This window comes from Arachis ipaensis, chromosome B08, assembly GCF_000816755.2.
Source record: "Arachis ipaensis cultivar K30076 chromosome B08, Araip1.1, whole genome shotgun sequence".
In the NCBI taxonomy this organism is placed as follows: Eukaryota; Viridiplantae; Streptophyta; class Magnoliopsida; order Fabales; family Fabaceae; genus Arachis; species Arachis ipaensis.
The window spans coordinates 7583630-7603675 of record NC_029792.2 but is presented as its reverse complement, the minus strand read 5'-3'; the positions used below and the strand labels follow the sequence as shown (position 1 = coordinate 7603675).

The window sequence follows — 20046 nt, the reverse complement described above, 5'->3', positions numbered from 1 at the left end:
GGGGCTTTTTTTTTTGGACAGTGAAAAGCCTGGAGCTTAAGCATGGATGGATCATGGAGTGAAATGGACTATTAACTAATGGGCTAGCCCAATCCATTAACCATGTTAATTGGAGTGGACCAAACCCAAACTAAACAAAATAATATCACACTATCCCACACGGCAATGACTAATTCCCTGTAGCATTAGACATCCCAAATAGGCAAATACTCCCTCCTACTTGAGCAGCCATTCCCTCGTCTACAAGGGCATTTCTGTATTTTAATCCACCAATAAATAAATATAAAAAGTTAAATACACAAATATTATAAGAGAAAAAAATAAATGAAACGCCAAGTTTCGCCCTTGAGACAAACAAGAACACACAGGGGGAAAGCAAAAGAAAACGGAAAAAGAAGAAAAAAAATTATAAGATAGAAACACCAACAACACAACACACAACACATAGCAGAAAGAAAGAGAGAAAGAAAACCAAAGAAGCGCCAAGGCCCAACGACGAACAACAACAACAACAGCAGCAACAAATAACAGCACAAAACACTTAATTTACCCTATTCTTTCTTCAACGCAAAACACAATTAATTTCACATCACTTCTCGATCTCGCCATATTCTTCATTCCTCGCACCACCACAGTTTTCTCCTCCGATCTATATCGTCTCTTCTCTCCCGGTTCTTTCGGTAATTATCCTCTTCTTATCCTCTTCTCCTTTCATCTTTTCAATTTTGATTTCTAGATTTGCGTTGAGTAGCTTCGTGGGCTTTGAATCACCCAGCTTCTCCAAAGGTTTCCTCTTTTAACCCTCGTTTCGTCTTCGCGTCTCGCGATTGCGCTTCGATAAAACCCTACATTTCTCCTTCGGTTTCTGATCCGCTTTCTTGTTCTTTTTTGTTCTGTTCAATTTAGGGTTTTTGGATTGGAGCCTGAATTGAATTGGAGCTGAAGCGAGCCTGTGAAGCATGAGCATCGACAGCCCCGGCCGAGGGGAGAATTAGGGTTTCTCGGTTCTCAAGTTGGTGAGTTCCATGGGCGATGGGGGTGTCGCGTGCATGCCTTTGCAGCATATCATGGACAAGACACTTTGCGAGGGCAAGAGTAGTGGTGGGAATAATGTGCTCAGTTCCAAGTTGCTCAAGCTTCCTGACGGTACCAGAGGGAGGAAGAAGAAGAAGAAGATGAAGCAGAGAAAAGACAAGGCGGTTAGTAGTGAATTGGGGTCTGACAGAGTAAACAAGAGGACTTGCGAGGTTGAGAATGGCGAAATTTGTGCTGAGAAGGTGCAGAAGGAGGAAGTGGAAGAGGGTGAATTGGGCACCTTGAAGTGGCCAAGAAATGACCTTGAGAATGGAGAGTTTGTGCCGGATATGCCACTTCCGCCACCTCCACCTTTGCCACGGCGGAGGAGTGAGATTGAGACTGGAGAGATCGTGAGCGACAAATGGAAAGCAAGGGAGCTGGAGAAGGGAGAGAATTCTCCTGGAAAATGGGAGAGAGAGGATGCGGAAAGAGGAGAAGTGGTTCCTGAGAAGGGTAGGAAAGGAGAAGCTGAGAAAGGTGAATATGGGTCCTGGAGAGGTATGAAGGATGATATTGAAAAGGGGGAGTTCATTCCGGATAGATGGTATAAGGGAGAAATGGGCAAGGATGATTATGGCAACAGTAGAATCCGCAGGTTCCATCCAGGTAGGGAAAAAGCCTGGAAAATCGAACGTGACCGGACTCCCCCTTCTGGAAGATTTGCTTCTGATGATTTTTATAGAAAGAAAGAGTTTAACAGAAGCGGGGGACAGTATGCTAAAAGTTCTCCCAGCTGGGAGAGTGGACAACAGAGGAGTGTGAGGATTAGTTCAAAGATTGTGGACGAAGGGAAAAATGTAAACAGCAATGGTAAGGATTATTCACGAGATTACAATCCTGGGACTCGCATGAAAAGGCTCAGTAATGATTCTGACAGCTCCGACAGGAAGCAATTTGGAGATTATGGCAGTTTAAAAAGTCGGAGGCTTTCTGATGACTTCCCTCGTCATGGTTATCCGGAGAACTATTCTCGCCGCTCTGTGGAGCGACCATACAGAAGTAGTAATCCTTCGAAGTTATCAGTAGACAAATATTCTTCCAGAAATCATGAATCTTCTGTGACTTCAAGGCAAGCTTATGACAGGCATGGACACAGCCCTGGTCATTCTGACCGGTCCCCACGAGATCAGTCCAGGTATTATGATCATAGAGATCGCACTCCGTTGCGAAGGTCCCCCTCTGGCCGTGACAGATCTCCATATAGGCTGGAGACTTGCCGTGACAGATCTCCATATAGGCTCGAGAAATCCCCACACTGTCGGGAGAGATCCCCGTACGAGAGGAATTTTGACAGAAATCGTCAGCATGATCACAAATTCAAAAGTCCTACACAGGGAGTTCGTCCATCCCCCTGTGGTCGTGACAAATCACCTTACAGCAGGGAGAAATCCCCCCATGGTCGCGAGAGATCACCACACGAGAGGATGTGGGAGCGAAATCGACAGCATGATCATAAGTTCAAAAGTCCTCCCCATGCCGAGCGGTCACCACAGGATAGAGGTCGGCCCAATGATCGCAGGGACCATACTCCAAATTTAGTGGAAGGATCATCCCTTGATGGTAATAGAAAAAATAATGATCGAGAAACAATTTGTAAAACCTTACAAAGTGAAAAGCCTAACTCAGAATATAATTCTAAGGAACATGAAGATGATAAGCACAAGAGGGAGTCAAATTGTTCTGCTGCAGAATCTCAAAGTGAAAGAAATGTACCCAATACTGACTACTCGACTGACAAAGATATCTCCAGTCAACCTACAAGTGAACAGCTGCCCCGCAGCCCATCTATTAGCAAAGAATCTCCTCACATTGAACCAGTTCCTGAGGAGCTTCCATCAATGGAAGAAGATATGGATATCTGTGATACCCCTCCACATGTCCCTATGGTGACTGATTCAGCATCCGGGAAATGGTTTTACCTTGATTATGGTGGCGTAGAAAATGGTCCTGCTAAACTCTCTGACATCAAGGTCCTTGTTGATGAAGGAGTACTGATGTCAGATCACTTTATTAAGCACTTAGATAGTGACAGATGGTTAACTGTTGAAAATGCGTCATCACCATTGGCGGCTCAGCCTTTTCAGTCCATTATGTCAGATGCCATTACTCAGATGGTAAATCCTCCAGAAGCTCCTGGTAATCTCTTGGCAGATACTGGAGATGTTCTTCAATCTGGTCTTGACCAAAGTCAGGAAATGGCAGCCACTTTGCTGCGCTCTGATGACAACTTGCATGCATCTGAACTGTTGGAGGATCTCCACATTGATGAAAGGGTTGGAAGTCTGTTAGAAGGTTATGATGCCACTCCTGGGATGGAGCTTGAGGCAATAAAAGGTAATTTGTCTTGTGGATGACACTCTTGTATTCGTCTGGTGTCTCTGATTTTCAAAATTTTTATTTTACTAGTTGATATTATTTTCAAGTTTTAAGACTAAAACTGGTTTATTTAGAAGGCTATTTTGTTTTGCTCTTTCAAAAAAGCGTTAAAGATTTTATTTTTTTATTCTCCCTAAATTCTGAATATTTTATAAAATGTATTCGTGGCATTTGAAGGTGACTTTTTTCAGGGTTCTGGGTGTTTTTGTTTTTTTGGTTTTTTTTTTTTTATTTATTTTTATTTTTGTAAAATTTTTTAGTTGAGACAAACACAGCTTCAATAGTCAATCTTTACTTTTCCTTTATTCGCCTAAATATCTTATCTTTCCCATGTTGGTGATATTTTCCTCTTATCTTGCAGAGGCTCTCCAAATGAATTTTGAATATGCAAAATTGGAGGGATTGGAAGACTGTGAAGGTACGTAATTGCGTAATTGCTTAATAGCCGGACCCGGTTTTCTTTTAATTTAATTTGTTTATTTTTTTATATTTCTTCTGGTTTTCTGATACATTGCAATATTGACGTGGTGATGTTGGTTTATTATTTTAGGTTTCTCAATCTCTAGCGTTTATTTATTTCTTTTTGTGTTTTTTGATGAAACTCAACAGCATCAAATAATTTGGTGGGATATACCAGAAAAAAGATATAAGAAGAAATATTGATTCAAGCAAATGCATTTTGAGTTTATGCCTGAATTCTTAGTAACTTTTTAATGCTCCACATAATGCATTTGGTGATAGTTTTAAAATACAAAGTAATTTGCTTATCATTTAGGTTGGGCTTCATTTCCCCTTTGCTATGCTTGCCCGAAATTCCTTTTTCTCCCAGTTGGATTAATGTATTTGCATCTAGCCAACTCAGTCACTTATGATGGTTGGATATGTCAATTGCATTTTCAAATTTCCGTTGATATGGTGAGTTGATGATAATATAATTTTGAAAATTCATTTTTGTTCTTAATTATAAGCCTTAAAATACAAAACATTTCTGGTTGTACAGTTGTACTTTACTGTTCACTGGATGAAGTCAAAAGCAAATAGTTGTTTCTTTAGAGTTACATGCTGTGTGAGAAAGATTATTTATTACTTTTTATGTTCAGGTTTTCCTTGGCATGATTCCAGCCTCAGTGAAGATAGTGGTTCAAAAATTGATATTGCACCAAGAGATAATGAGATGAGCATGTGCTGTGAAAAGGATAATGGATTTGCTGCTCCTGATGACTGGTTTTCTTCCCGTTGGTCATGCAAAGGTGGGGATTGGAAGAGGAATGATGATGCCCAAGATAGATATTCTAGGAAGAAATTTGTCCTAAATGATGGATTTCCTTTATGCCTAATGCCAAAGTCTGGATGTGAAGATCCTCGCTGGCCTCATAAAGATGACTTGTATTTTCCTTCTCAGAGCAGGAAACTTGATCTCCCTTTGTGGGCTTTTTGTGCTGATGAGCGGGTTGATTACTGTGCTGCGAGCAGATCAGCTCAAAGCAAGCCTGCCTTTGTTAGAGGAACGAAAGGAAATGTTCTTTCAGTGGTTAGAATAAATGCATGTGTCGTCAAGGATCAGGGATCATTGATGTCTGAGTCACGGCACAAATCGCGAGGCAAAGATAGATATCATTCAAGGTCTACCCGACCTCATTCTTCTAGCAGTGACAGCAGGAGATCGTCAATTGAAGAGGATTCTCATTCAAAAGCTGCTAGTGATCGAGGTTCTCGCCGTAGCATGGAATTCATTAATGTTCCTAAAGATCATCTCTGTACTGTTAAGGATTTGCAGTTACATTTTGGGGACTGGTATTATCTTGATGGTTCTGGGCGTGAAAGAGGGCCATCATCATTTTTAGAACTGCAGCATTTAGTAGATCAAGGAATTATAAAAAAGCTTAGCAGTGTGTTTAGGAAAAGTGATAAACTATGGGTTCCTGTTACCTCTGCTACAGAAATTTCTGACGTTAGTCTCGGGAGCCACCAAGAAAGCAGTTCAACATCTGGAGTGCAATCAAAGCACATTCAGGATGTCTGTGTTGGTGAACCTTATGCAAATCTAAGTTTGTTTAACATCATACACCCTCAGTTTGTTGGTTACACTCGAGGGAAACTGCATGAACTGGTAATGAAATCATATAAGAGTCGGGAGTTTGCTGCAGCTATAAATGAGGTTTTAGATCCATGGATCAATGCAAGACAACCAAAGAAAGAAATTGAGAAGCAAATTTATTGGAAATCAGGTAATAACTAGTCCTTTTTCAACTTGGTTTTGCTTTATTTGTCTTTGTTGCATCCCTTTTAGTGCAAGTGGCAACACTTATTTCTCACCTTTTTTTGTTGTTTTTGGGAACATTTATTTCCCCTTTAGCCGAATATATTTCCTCAACTTCAGTTGTCTTCACTAGCTAGCTAATTTGCTTGTCATCTTGGCTAATTGTTATATTTTCGTATTTTTGTGTGTCTATGTTGGGCCATGTTTATTTAGACGGTGATGCACGTGCTGCCAAAAGAGCCCGGATGCTGGTTGATGGTGAGGAAGACAGTGAGTTTGAAGATGGTCCTACTATTGAGAAGGATGAAACCACGTTTGAGGATCTATGTGGTGATGCTACTTTCATTGGAGAAGCCATTGGTCTTACTGACTCTGAGGTGGCAACCTGGGGCTTATTGGATGGTCATATGTTAGCAAGAATATTCCATTTTCTGAGATCTGATTTGAAGTCCCTTGTTTTTGCATCAATAACTTGCAAGCATTGGAGAACTGCTGTACGTTTTTACAAAGAAGTCTCAAGACATGTCAATTTATCATCATTGGGTCACTCCTGCACTGACTCCATGTTGTTGAACATTATGGTAGGTTTGATACTTATTTTGCCTTTCCGATTGTCAGGAATTTTCTCGTTCCTCATCATCTAATATGATCATTTATTGCAGGATGCTTATGACAAAGAAAAGATCAGTTCTATGACTCTAATGGGTTGTAAGAATATTTCGGCCGACACACTTGAGAAAATTCTTCTCTCTTTTCCTGGTTTGTCTACAATAGACATCAGAGGGTGCAGCCAGTTTGAAGAGCTGACTCCTAAATTTGTCCATGTGAAATGGATTAAGAGCCGATTTTTAGAGGAGCCCCATAAAATCAGAAGCCTTAAACACATTACAGATCAAACTTCATCTGTTTCAAAATCCAGCAGTTTAGGCATGGATGATTTTGGTCAGTTGAAGGATTACTTTGATAGTGTGGATAAGAGAGACACCGCAAAGCAATTGTTTCGTCGAAACTTATACAAGCGGTCAAAACTATATGATGCTAGAAGGTCCTCGTCCATTCTATCAAGGGATGCTCGTACAAGACGATGGGCAATTAAGAAGTCTGAAAGTGGTTATAAGAGGATGGAGGAGTTCCTTGCTTCAAGACTGAGAGAAATTATGAAGACAAACTCCTGTGATTTTTTTGTGCCTAAGGTACAGAAATATTTTTTTTAACCATTGTTACTGTTACTGTGAAGTCCTTTGATAGTCATAATTTAATTTGTCATATTCTTTTATTTTTAACAGGTTGCAGAAATTGAGGCTAGAATGAAAAATGGATATTATATTGGCCGTGGTTTGAGCTCTGTCAAGGAGGACATAAGTAGAATGTGCCGTGATGCTATAAAGTAAGTTTTCTTTCTTCTATTCTCCTGTCTCCTTGGATGGAGATTGTAATTCCCTCTTATTTTTTTTGATAAATTGGGTATATATTATTACTATGATTGGAGACATTTTAATGAAGTAAGTAGGGTCTGTTGGCTTATGTTGCCAATCATAATAAACAAAAGAACATCTTCACTAAAAAAAAGGGACTTCTTAAAATAAATAAATAACAAAATAGACCATAGTTTGTCATAATTTTCTCAGAATCTGGTTCTTACCATTGAAGTTCTTATGTAAAATTCTAAGCTCTATGACTGCTTTGTTGTTATACCTTAAGTTTTTATGCTGTTTGGCGGTTTCACATACATCTTACTTTTACATCCTGAGACCCAGTTACCTCTGTTTTGGAATTGTTCATTTAGCATGTCTTTATTAGGTCATAAGAAAGGGTGTTTCACCTTACACGCTTAATGTTCTTCGTTTTTCAACAATGTTCATGTTTAATGGTTGGGTCATTTGTGTGCTTATCCATCACAGGGCAAAGAATCGGGGTGATGCTAATGACATGAATCGTATGATCACATTGTTTATTCAGCTTGCAACGCTGTTGGAAGAGAGCTCTATATCTGTGCATGACAGAGATGTGCTATCCTCAAAGTATAAGAAAAATAGATTGGTAACTGATAGGAAGTATAGGAGTAACGGAACACATGGATTGGACAATATGGAATATACCTCCGATCGGGAAATTAGGAGGCGCTTATCTAAGTTGAATAAGAAATCTATGGACTCAGAGAGTGAAACATCTGATGATCTTGATCGGTCTTATGAAGATGGCAAGAGTGACAGTGATACTACAACCTCTGAGGCTGAAAGTGATGACCAAGGACATTCAGAAAATCTAATTGGGGAGTCAAGGGGAGATGGACACTTCACACCGGAGGGAGATTTGAATTTTATAACTGATGATCGAGAGTGGGGTGCTCGCATGACTAAAGCCAGCCTTGTTCCCCCTGTTACTCGGAAATATGAAGTCATTGATCAATATGTCATTGTAGCTGATGAGGAAGATGTGCAAAGGAAGATGCGGGTTTCATTACCAGATGACTATGCAGAAAAGTTGAGTGCACAAAAGAGTGGTACAGAGGAGTCAGATATGGAACTTCCTGAAGTCAAGGATTATAAACCTAGAAAGCAGCTTGGGAATGAAGTTATTGAGCAAGAAGTGTATGGAATTGATCCTTATACACATAATCTTTTGCTTGATTCGATGCCTGAGGAGTTAGATTGGTCCCTTCAGGACAAGCATTTGTTCATAGAAGATGTGCTTCTTCGAACATTGAATAAGCAAGTCAGGAATTTTACTGGAAGTGGAAGCACTCCAATGAGCTATGCTCTGCAGCCTGTTATTGAAGAGATTAAAAGATGTGCAGAGGAGGGCTGTGATGCACGAACAGTTAAAATGTGTCAAGGTATTCTAAAGGCCATAGACAGTCGTCCAGATGACAAATATGTAGCTTATAGGAAGGTACATATACATTTTTTTTTGTTTAACTACAATGTTATTGGTACCCTTACATAGTCTGCTACTGCATTGTTTACTCAGTTTTTTTCCTGTTTATGTAATTTCTATTTTTTCCGGTATTGCTGTGCAGGGACTTGGTGTTGTTTGTAACAAGGAAGAAGGCTTTTCCGAAGATGATTTTGTTGTGGAATTTTTGGGAGAGGTAGGACTTTGTATATGCTTATGGAATTTTGCATATGCATGTTCTTTCTTTCTATTCTTTAATCTAAAAACTGTACGTGCTTTGTGCTTGCCCATACTTTAACATAACTGCAGGCTTTCAGGATAATGCCAATATATAAACAATAATCCATCTTCATGTCCATATGATTTGTACTGTATTCTCTATCTTGATTTATGTTTAAACTAATTATCTTTCTTATTCTCTAAAATTTGCCACTTCTGTGTTCTACATGTGCAACCTAAAAAAGTTGGCAATAGCTAATTCTATAGTGTATGTGACTCTAACAATTTTGTGTGTATTAGATCCTTTAATTACCATATTTCTTGTGTTCTTGTGGCACTGGACTATTCAGGCCTCTGCTGCTAAGATTTTGCATAGAATGTTACTTGGATTGATGGGCTTTTATTGTCTATATTCTATCTCTTATAACAAGGCTATCTTGTCTTGATATACTATACGAATCTATGGTGATGCATTTTAATTTATTTTGAAATTTATTTCTACAGGTTTATCCTGTGTGGAAGTGGTTTGAGAAACAAGATGGGATTCGATCTCTGCAGAAAAATAGTAAGGATCCGGCACCTGAATTCTATAACATCTACCTCGAGAGACCAAAGGTGCTTGTCAATTCTGAGTAACAATTTTGTGATATTTAGTGAGATGAATGGTTCATCCATCTTCCATTCTGTGCTTAGCTAATCTTGCAATACTCCTGACAGGGTGATGCTGATGGGTATGACTTAGTCGTTGTTGATGCCATGCATAAGGCTAATTATGCAAGCCGAATATGCCATTCTTGCCGACCAAATTGTGAAGCCAAGTAAGCTTTTCACATTAATGTTATGTGATCATTACCAATCTGTTAGGTGACTTTTTCTGGTGGTGATACTAGATACTAGTTCTCTTGCTTGTAAAATTCTGCTATTTCAGTGTTTTGTCTACTATTTCAGCACAGTGCTTAGCGGGGATGCAATTATTTTGTTAAACTTTTTAATTTCAATTGTACTTGTGGTAAATATAATCTGTTGGCTGTTTTCTAGAGTTACTGCTGTTGACGGTCATTATCAAATTGGGATTTATAGTGTTCGTAAAATTCAACCCGGTGAGGAGATCACTTTTGATTACAATTCTGTGACAGAGGTATGTCCTGTTGCCTCCTGGTTTTTTCAATTCCTATTGATAAATTAATCTTCTGAACGTCTGTCTAATGAATTCAACCTCACTGTAGAGCAAGGAGGAATATGAAGCATCGGTTTGTTTATGTGGAAGTCAAGTATGCCGGGGGAGCTATCTCAATTTAACTGGTGAAGGGGCTTTCCAAAAGGTTTGGACTTGAAAAATTTTGACTATCTGTTTAGATGTTAATGCTTAATAGCATGCTTGATTTGTTGATAGTGTTACTCATGAAACTGTGGCTGGCGTTACAGTAGTATGTAACAAGTAGATTGATATTTTTGTTTGATCTGATGGTTTAGTTCTCTACCTATTGACTGGAATATGTTGACCATCCTCTCAGGTTTTGAAGGACTCGCATGGAATTCTTGACCGGCATTATTTGATGTTAGAAGCATGTGAATTGAATTCTGTGTCGGAAGAGGACTATAATGACTTGGGAAGAGCTGGTTTAGGAAGCTGTTTGCTTGAAGGCCTGCCAGATTGGCTTGTTGCATATGCGGCTCGCCTTGTATGTCTCATAACATATGTCTTCTTACGATTATTCCTCAGTTTTTGCAGTTTGTTTCTTGTATTAATGTTCCTTGCATTTGATGTGGTGAAGGTGAGGTTCATCAATTTTGAGAGAACCAAACTTCCTGAGGAAATTCTAAAGCATAATCTGGAAGAGAAAAGAAAATATTTTTCAGATATATGTCTTGAAGTTGAAAGGAGTGATGCTGAGGTTCAGGTGTGCTTTCTCTCTCTCTCTCTCTCTCTCTCTCTCTGCGTGCGCACTTTAGTATTAAGAGATGACATTTCCTAATTTTTCATGCTAATATTTCCTTCACACAATTGCTTCTGCTCATCCTGTCCTTTATATGATTCAGGCTGAGGGTGTCTACAACCAAAGGCTTCAGAATCTTGCTGTCACTCTTGACAAGGTTGGTTGTAACTTTGTTTAAAATAATGATAATTTTGATGGGATATTACAGGTAAGATATGTTATGCGATGTATTTTTGGTGATCCCCGAAAAGCACCACCTCCTCTTGAGAAGATCAGTCCTGAAGCAGCTGTTTCCTTTCTCTGGAAAGGAGAGGGTTCTTTTGTTGAGGAGCTTCTTCAGTGTATTGCTCCTCATGTGGAAGAAGATGCCTTGAATGAACTGAGGTCTAAAATCGATGCTCACGATCCTTCAAGTTCTGGAGATATTCAAAAGGAGGTGCAGAAGTCTCTATTATGGTAAGTGGGTTATACTAAGTCTATTTCTGTGTATTTTACCTGACAGATCTCATAACCTTGACAGTATGTTGTTCTTCCCTTTCTGAAGGTTGAGGGATGAGGTCCGAGATCTTCTTTGTACATACAAATGTCGGCATGATGCTGCTGCTGACTTAATCCATATTTACGCATATACCAAGTACTTCTTTAGAATACGGGTATGCTTTTCATGCTGTGAAAGCCAATAAGCTTCACATTGTGGTAGAGCTTCAGTTCTTTCTAATTTAAATTTTATTTTTGCAATCTAAAGTTTATTCCTGGTCTTGCAGGCTTATGAAACCATTACTTCACCACCTGTCTATATTAGTCCACTTGACTTAGGTCCCAAGTACGCTAACAAGTTGGGAGCAGGATTTCAGGAGTATCGGAAAATATATGGTGAAAATTATTGTTTAGGACAGTTGATTTTTTGGCACAATCAGAGTAATGTGGATCCAGATCGTAGCCTTGGTAGAGCCAGCAGGGGTTGCCTGTCTTTACCAGACATCAGTTCCTTTTATGCCAAGGCTCTGAAGCCATCAAAGCATCGAGTTTATGGTCCAAGGACTGTAAGATCAATGCTTGCAAGAATGGTTAGTTCAGAATATTTACTGTTAGACACTTGTATTTTGTTATTAGGATGTGTTGCTAGGGAATTAACAAACAGGAATGGAGTTTGAAACTAATACTGAGATCTTCTCTGTGATATCTTGACTTCACTGTTGGTGATTAAACATGTGTCTTTCTTTGTATTTATCCACAGGAGAAGCAACCGCAGAGACCTTGGCCCAAGGACCAGATATGGACATTCAAAAGTTTTCCCAAATTCTTTGGTAGCCCAATGTTAGATGCTGTAATAAATAACACACCACTGGACAGGGAGATGGTTCATTGGTTGAAGCACAGACCTGCCATATACCAGGCCATGTGGGATCGTTAGAAATTTTGCATGGCTCCGTGATAGAGAGCTTGCCCGGTGAAACCACCGTTGTTAGATTATTTGGAGTGTGGTTCATCATCCAGAGCTGCCTGCCTCTTTTAGTGTGGTGGGTCTGTTAAAAGGCATATCTTGTACTCCTTTTTAAGTCATTCTTGTGTACAGTTTTCTTGACCTTTGATTGTTAATTCATTTAGGTGTAGGGGCATTGTTTACTCTTATGTAACAGGAAATGAAAATCAGGGAAAAAGAAAAGGTTAATTTAGTGGCATTGCTTTATTCTCCTGGAGTGTGATTTTCCTAATCAATGCTCCCAAGATGGTAAATACTAAATAGAAAATAGATGATGAGTTTGGCTTTGGGGAAACCTGCGAGTTCCTAGGGTTTTTACTTTTTGGTTCCGTTGCTTTTCTGGTTGCAAGGGGTCTGCGCTGCGGTGCTGTTGTCGTCCTTGTATCGAGTTGTCACCTGTGGTTGATAACGATTGAGGAATGATGTTAGTACGATGGATATTCCTCTGATAATGTTTGGAAACTCAGGTAGTACTAAGGTGGAAATGCAGTGACATTTGCATCAGTGGAATTACGTTATTTTTTACAAAAAGAGAGTTAAATATCTTAAATAATTGAAGGATAAAGTGTTATCTGCTGCGAAAAAAAAATATCTAAAATAATTGCATTTATGTTCGAGTTTTCTTTTTTAAACTTTGGCGGAAATATTAGAATTCTTACGAATTCGAAATTTTCTTTTTTTTGAAACTTTATCAACATTTTTTTTTTCTTCTTTCTTTGTCTTAGGAGGGGGTCCAGGTCCATCAGTTCTATAAAACTGGAAAAGAAACTATGTGTCTAGACACGGAAGATGTTACTTTTATAAATTTAAGGGCAAAATACCATAATAAGCCAACATCACTTCAAATTTACCTATATCAGCCAAAATGAAAATCGATTCAGCAATGAGCCAAATCGTATTTTAATGTAATTCGAACCAGGCTAGTTCGAACTGCATTTAGCAATAAATCGAACCAGGCCAGTTCGAATTACCAAGAAATAGTTGAAGGTAAATCGAACCAGGCTGGTTCGACTAGCATTGCATGTAATTCGAACCAAGCTAGTTCGAATTATAGGTGAATTAGGTCTTCAAGTAATTCGAACCACCCTGGTTCGAATTACACTTATGCTGGGTTCTTAGTAATTCGAACCACCCTGGTTCGAATTATTAGTGATTGCGCTATATAAGGAGTTCGAATCAGCCTCATTCGAACCATTCTCACCTTCCCCTACTCCATCAAATCTCAGAGAAAACGACCCAGATTCTCTCCGACAAAGACCTGAACGGAATACTCTGCTGATGGGGGACGATCCGGCACGGTTATATCGCTTGGACGGAGTTGCCCATATAGCTGGGGTCATCAACGAGGAGGTTAGTACGGAAATAACTTTGTTCTACCGGTACATGTGAGTTAGTGGTTTTGCATCGGGTTAGATGGTGGTTTATGTTAGTGGTTTATGTTGGTGGTTTATGTTGGTGGTTTATCTTAGTGGTTTATGTAAGTGGTTTACGTTAACGGTTTATGTTAGTGGTTTATGTTAGCGGTTTAGTTGTGGTGGTTTTATGTTAGATCTTTCATGTCAGTGGTTTATGCTGGTTTCTTATGTTAGTTGTTTATGCAAGTGGTTCTCGTTCTTGGATTTTTAAGCGGTCATATTTAGTACGATTTTTTGGTTTATCAATTATCGTGTTGATTATGTTTGTCACTGGTAATTAAGTTGGTTCTAATAATGCGGTTCATTTCTTCCGCAGCCTCAGCGATGCATCAGGAGCATGCGGCGGCAGCAGGGCATGCTCCTCGATGATAGATACGTTCCGTACCTGCAGATGGCAGGTCTTTACCATCTTGCAAGGCTGAACGATAGATGGTTCCGGTTGGACGAGACCCTTGTCAGTGCGTTCGTCGAGCGATGGCGTCCGGAGACGCACACATTTCATATGCCGTTCGGAGAGTGCACGATCACACTCTAGGACGTGGCATACCAGCTGGGTTTGCCAGTGGACGGGCGTTACGTCAGCGGCTGCCTATCAGAGTTCCAGATATACATCGAGGGTGGCCGTCTAGCCTGGGTTTGGTTCGAGGAGTTGCTTGGAGTGGTACCTCCTCCTAGCCAGGTTCAGAAGTACGCGGTCAACTGCAGCTGGTTTCAGGAGACTTTTGGTGAGTGCCCGGAGGGAGCTGATGAGGATACTGTGCGTCGATATGCCCGTGCGTACATCATGATGTTGTTGGGCACGCAGCTGTTTGCGGACAAGTCCGGCAACCGCATTCACATCAGATGGCTTCCGTTTGTAGCTAGGCTGGAGGAGATGGGGACCTACAGCTGGGGTTCTACAGCACTGGCATGGTTGTACCGGTGCATGTGCCGAGTGGCGAACAAAAATGTTATCAAGCTAGCGGGCCCACTTCAGCTACTTCAGCCATGGATTTTCTGGCGATTTCCTCGGTTTAGGCCTGCATGATTTGAGACGTTCAGCTAGCCATTGGCCTCGAGGTACTGTACTAAGCCTTGTCTATTTCAATTTACTATATATAACTACGTGTTCATTTATAATGTATTGGATACCCTAAGCACACATTTAAGTAGCGGTAAGACATGTGCATGATGCAGGTGGTCAGGTTACATCCCTTTCAGTAGCGAGAATGGTCCTAGAGTTCAGATGTGGAGGCTCTGGATAGACCGGTTGCAGGCTAGAGAGGTCAGTATGTTACTTAATAAGTTTCTTTATTTAACCACGCTTTACGAGTTGGGTTCATGAGTTGCCCTGACACTGTATAGTTCTTGGTGCAGTTTATCTGGATGCCGTACAGCAGCCCCGACGTACTTCAGGTCGTGCATCCCGAGGTTTTGGAGCCTCGGCATATGGTGCTGTGGCGGTCTGTTACGTCGCTTATCTACTTTGCCGTCATAGAATGGCATCAGATAGATAGGGTTCTTCCGCAGTTTGGAGGGGAGCAGCCCCGTCCACATCCCGCCCTGAACATCGACTTTCTGATGTCGAAGGACGGCAGAGGCGGCGATCGATGGTTCCCCCACCATTTGCAGAAGTGGCATCTCTATTGAGAGTCTCGTACGGAGAGCGTGCTGAGGTTCGATGTTGTTGCTGACCCTGGTCCGTCGCATGAGTTCCTGGAGTGGTGGAGTCAGCACGGGAAGAGGTTCTTGTCTTCGGATCCGCAGTTGGGGGATCCGAGAGCCGTTGCTATTCCTGTTGAGGCCTCACAGCGGGGAGCTGGGCGAGTTCCTGAGATGGATCGTCCTGACGACGTGCCGGACAGGCGGCGGGTTGAGAGGAGAGCTCGCGTGGGGACACGGCGTAGCCAGCGTGACTGGGGGTGGCTTGAGCGTGCTATGGAAGATGATGACGAGGCCGGCCCCGCTGGGGGTCGACGACGAGGCCAGCCTGGCAGAGGTAGAGGGCGTGTTGCGGTTCATGCCGCTACACCTGACCTTGAGGACGATGACGATGATCAGCATGGGCCCGAGGGCAGGGATGGTACAGGGGCGGCTGCAGTTGCTGGTGTTAGTACCCAGGATGGGGTGCACGGAGGTGAGTGGTATGGCTCAGGGATGGGTGACGGGGCTGAGCCTAGTGACGCTGGACTTGGGTCGGGACCTTTTGGACATTACTTTGTTGGAGTACCCGCCGACGACCAGCCTCAGCAGGACGGTACTCCATGGGTTATTCCCGGATCACAGTGGCAGGACTTCCTTGGCGCAGATACGCTTGACGCGGACTTCGGCAGTCCACGGTTTCTAGAGGAGATTACGGCTATCATGCAGGAGGACGAGCCGGGCAGGAGGCGTGCTCAGACCCCCGGCACGCAGGCACCCTTAGATGTTAATCTGAACGAGCCTGCTACGACACCTGTTGGTGACCAGTTTGGTTTGGGAGGTACCCCACCTTCCGCATACACCGCTGCATCAGAGTCTGTCGCCGGGCCGTCTGCCGCACCTGTCCATTTTACGCCACCCGCACAGCCTGCCCCGCATGAGGACGCGGATGAGATAGAGGATGAGGAGCCGTTTATCCGCAGAGGTCAGAGGCCACGGGTACCCCGTCGTTGTGGGACAGGCTCCCACTTGTTTAGATGATTTACTTTTCATGTATTTTGGACGTTACGGTTCATTCATGTATGATACCCATGTGGACTACTGTTGTTACTTTAGAGCTGTTTTTCCTTGTTGTTTCTTCATTTTATTGTACTTCAAAATCTGGTATTTACCTAGTGGATTGGTGAATATGTATTATTATTGAATCATATAACACTTTAGTTATCAACTTTTGCATTTATGGGATTTCTAGCTATACTCAAATTCAGAAACAACTTTTTCATTACTAGAAGGTAAAAAGATCAACAGATTACATAAGTCCTCTAACATAACATGTAACAGGAAAAATAAAAATCAATAAGCACTAACAGTAACAACATCGCTACTACTGGCCCCCCGTGTGAGACAATCCTCCAAGCTGTGGGCAACTCCGACGGGTGTGTCCGGGTTGGCGACAGAGGCCACACCTCTTTGGCCGGTTCGGATCTGCCTCGTCCATATTCGTCCGTATCCTAGTGGATCTCGGACGATCCTCTCTCGCACGCCTCTTGGCAGGGTCCGGAATCACGGTGGGCCCGTCGTAAGGTGGCCAGAAGCCCTCCGGTATCGGTGGTGTGAATCCCATCCGGTACACACTGAACACTGAACTAATCTGATACACGCTGTGAACATAAGAGGACCAGGTAACCCGTGAGTAGACGCAGCATGCAAGTGCATGCTGGCACGGGAAATGAAGCGCCTGGAAGTACCCGCAGTCACAGGTCCGAGAGGCAAGCGATACTTTGTAGGTACCCAGTGAGAAAGAACCCGTCGGAGTGGTCTCGGCTACGGTGAACTCGGAGTTATCCCGGTCATACAAAGTCACCGTGAAGCACCTGGCCGTCTTCAAGTTGGCCTCTATACACTTCACCAAGTACTGACTGAATTGTTGTCCGGTTCCCATCTGGGCCTCAGCCTCTCTCCCCTTGCGAACAAAGAGTTCCGCAAGCCTTCCGTATGTTGCCTTCACCAGAGAGCATACAGGGAGGTTTCTGACACCCTTCAGGATTGAGTTCACACACTCGGAGATATTCGTCGTCATGTGACCGAATCTTCGTCCCTCATTACGATGCTGAGTCCACAAGGAATAATCAATCCGGTTCGCCCACTCACACATCGCCGGGTCTTCAGACCGAAGAATATCAAACCAGTAATCAAACTCAACCTCGGCCTTGGCATATGCGGCATTCACTAGAAGCCTACGCGCGTCTTTGCCCTTGAAGGTAAGGGCAAAATTAGCCGCTACGTGTCGAATGCAGAATGCACGGTATGCAGATGGAGGTAACCAACCTCCGTCCGGAGCCTCAAGCGCAGCCTTGATGCCGTTATGCCTGTCCGATATAACCAGAAGACCGGGCTGCGGTGTCACGTGCTGTCGAAGGTGGGAGAGAAAGAATGACCAAGACTCTGCATTCTCACCTTCTACTAGTGCGAATGCAACAGGTAGAATGTTGGAGTTCCCGTCCTGTGCAATCGCGATGAGCAAAGTACCCCCGTACTTCCCATACAGATGGGTGCCGTCAATGCTAACTAGGGGCTTGCAATGGCGAAATGCCTGGATGAGCGGTGGAAACGTCCAGAAAAGTCTGTGGAAAAAAGCTTGAGACTCGTCTACTTGTCCACTAACTCGAACGGGGCTCGTCCGTAGGATTGCAACAGTACCGGGCATCGTCAACTGCACTCCCAAAACCCACCTGGGGAGCTCGTTGTATGACTCATCCCAGTCACCGTATACGAGGGCAATTGCCTTATGCTTCGCCATCCAGACCCTCCTGTAAGTCGGCCTAAACCCGAAGTGTGCTGCCGTGGCATTTAGGAGCACCTTGATGCTGATGGATGCATCAGCCCTAACCATTGGCATAATAAACGCCGAAATCACATAATAATCCAAGCTCCTGTGGTCACTCGAGATGGAGGTCGCAAGACAAGTGTGAGGTCCATTGTAACGTTTGACCTCCCAAATGCCCTTGCGCTGCCGCAGACTCAGTCGTATCAACCATGTGCACCCATTCCCAAACTCAGAACACTTGCCCATATAACGGCAATGATCAGACTCCACAACCTTGTACTGTACCCCTCGCCGGATGCTGTAAGTCTTCACACTTAACAGGGCCTCATCTTTATCCTGAAATTGCTGACCAACCTGGAACTCTGTCAAACCAGCAGTCCCTTCAGCATCTCTAGCTCCGAATCCAACAGAGTGCCCTGCAACACCCTCTTGCCTCATGGCATCCAGGTCCAAAGAGGAAAAATGTGGTGGATACTGCTGTGTGCCAGAACTAGAACCACCGACCGCTAATGCAGGCTCAGTCGCTCCAACCTCGTCGCCGCTGTCATCCTCAATCATATCCGGCTCGACGTCGTCCTCCTCTACATCACCCAACACTCCGTCTCCGACGCCAACCGGTGGAACTCCCTGTAAAGCGTTCGGCAGAATATCAACTGATCCTACCACGTCGCCTACTCCATCATTGAGATCAACAGCAAAAGACGGGGAGGCGACTGGGTGGACCGCTGGCTCGTACACAGGGACGGACGAAGAAGCAAAGGCAGGCCTAGAACTGGAACCGGCTGCCGCGGCTTCAGTGGTGGCATTCCGGTTCGAACCCCCTGAGTTGGATACCACATCAACCAGCTTTGCCAACAACTCTGGTGTCCTCACCTCGGGAAACTGCCTCCGACATAGAAACATGACTTGCAGGTCCTCATCACTACCAATCGTGAAACAATCATACTTCACGGTATCCTGCAAGACAGTGATTGGAATGCGATAGAAAAACTTCTTAACTCGCTTCGCACCTTCCAGACCAAGTTTCATCAGCACAGATCTAACAAGGTCATCATAGCTCGTCGTTGGTTTCACGACAATACAGAGAGGATCCTTATCTGTAAACTTCACACCGGAGCGAGTTTTTCTCTTAATGGATCCTCTGTGGTGAACCAAAACCACAAAACTCTCCTCACTAGCCATCTTACACCCTCTAATGAGAGCAACTCACGTTTACAACCATATATATACTGCACTGTCTACCACTAAATCGAACCGGACTGGTTCGAATTCGCCTTTGTGTAAGAACCAGCCTGGTTCGAATTACTTGATGCAACGTTTCCCCAATAATTCGAACCAACTTGGTTCGAATTATGTGCTGCAGTTTCTTTCTCTGTAATTCGAACCACCTTGGTTCGATTTACTTGAACTAACTTCTCTCCATGTAATTCGAACCACCTTGGTTCGAATTATTATTGAATGAAGTTCGAACCATGCTGGTTCGAATTATATAAATATAGGATTTGGCTCATTGTTGAAACGAATTTTATTTTGGCTCATTTAGGTAATTTGTAACTTTCCTTGGTTTATTCTAGTTTTTTTGCCTTAAATTTAATGCTACACAATTCTATTTTCGCTCTTTTTTTTTTTTGAATAAAAATAAAACTATATAAATATATATAGGGAGCAAATGTTGTGATTGGTTGCTTTTTTAAAAGTTTTCTGATGTCAGATTATGTAACTCGGAAACACATGCATTGGTTTTTTTTAATTTAATTTTGATGGATGTTAATATAAGCTAACTTTACATGTATTTCAATTAGCATGAATGGTCAATTCTAAAAAGTTGGAGGTTATTGAAAGACGATATAAAATAGTTTATATTATTAGTGTATTAAAATTAAATTCTTTTAAATAAAAAAAGTTTTATCATTTTTTCATTGAATTATTAATTATTA

At 42.4% G+C, this 20046-nt stretch overlaps 1 protein-coding gene across 1 annotated transcript; it reads left to right on the top strand.

Moving 5' to 3' along the window:
- LOC107612596 (histone-lysine N-methyltransferase ATXR3) lies at positions 355–12542 on the top strand. Its single transcript, XM_016314286.2, has 20 exons — positions 355–680; positions 907–3411; positions 3815–3871; positions 4554–5681; positions 5927–6294; positions 6376–6906; positions 7000–7100; positions 7615–8605; positions 8733–8804; positions 9332–9442; positions 9545–9645; positions 9866–9965; positions 10054–10149; positions 10342–10509; positions 10603–10728; positions 10868–10921; positions 10973–11220; positions 11309–11417; positions 11529–11831; positions 12002–12542. Exons 2-20 carry the CDS (start codon positions 1026–1028, stop codon positions 12176–12178), a joined length of 7227 nt encoding a protein of 2408 aa, XP_016169772.1. The 5' UTR covers positions 355–680; positions 907–1025; the 3' UTR covers positions 12179–12542.

Bases quoted from the DNA above. Each gene is read 5' to 3' on its own strand.
- LOC107612596 (XM_016314286.2), top strand. From the start codon at position 1,026: ATGGGCGATGGGGGTGTCGCGTGCATGCCTTTGCAGCATATCATGGAC. The intron at 3,872-4,553 runs GTACGTAATTGC...TTTTATGTTCAG, and splicing joins GGGATTGGAAGACTGTGAAG to GTTTTCCTTGGCATGATTCC. The intron at 11,832-12,001 runs GTTAGTTCAGAA...ATTTATCCACAG, and splicing joins GATCAATGCTTGCAAGAATG to GAGAAGCAACCGCAGAGACC.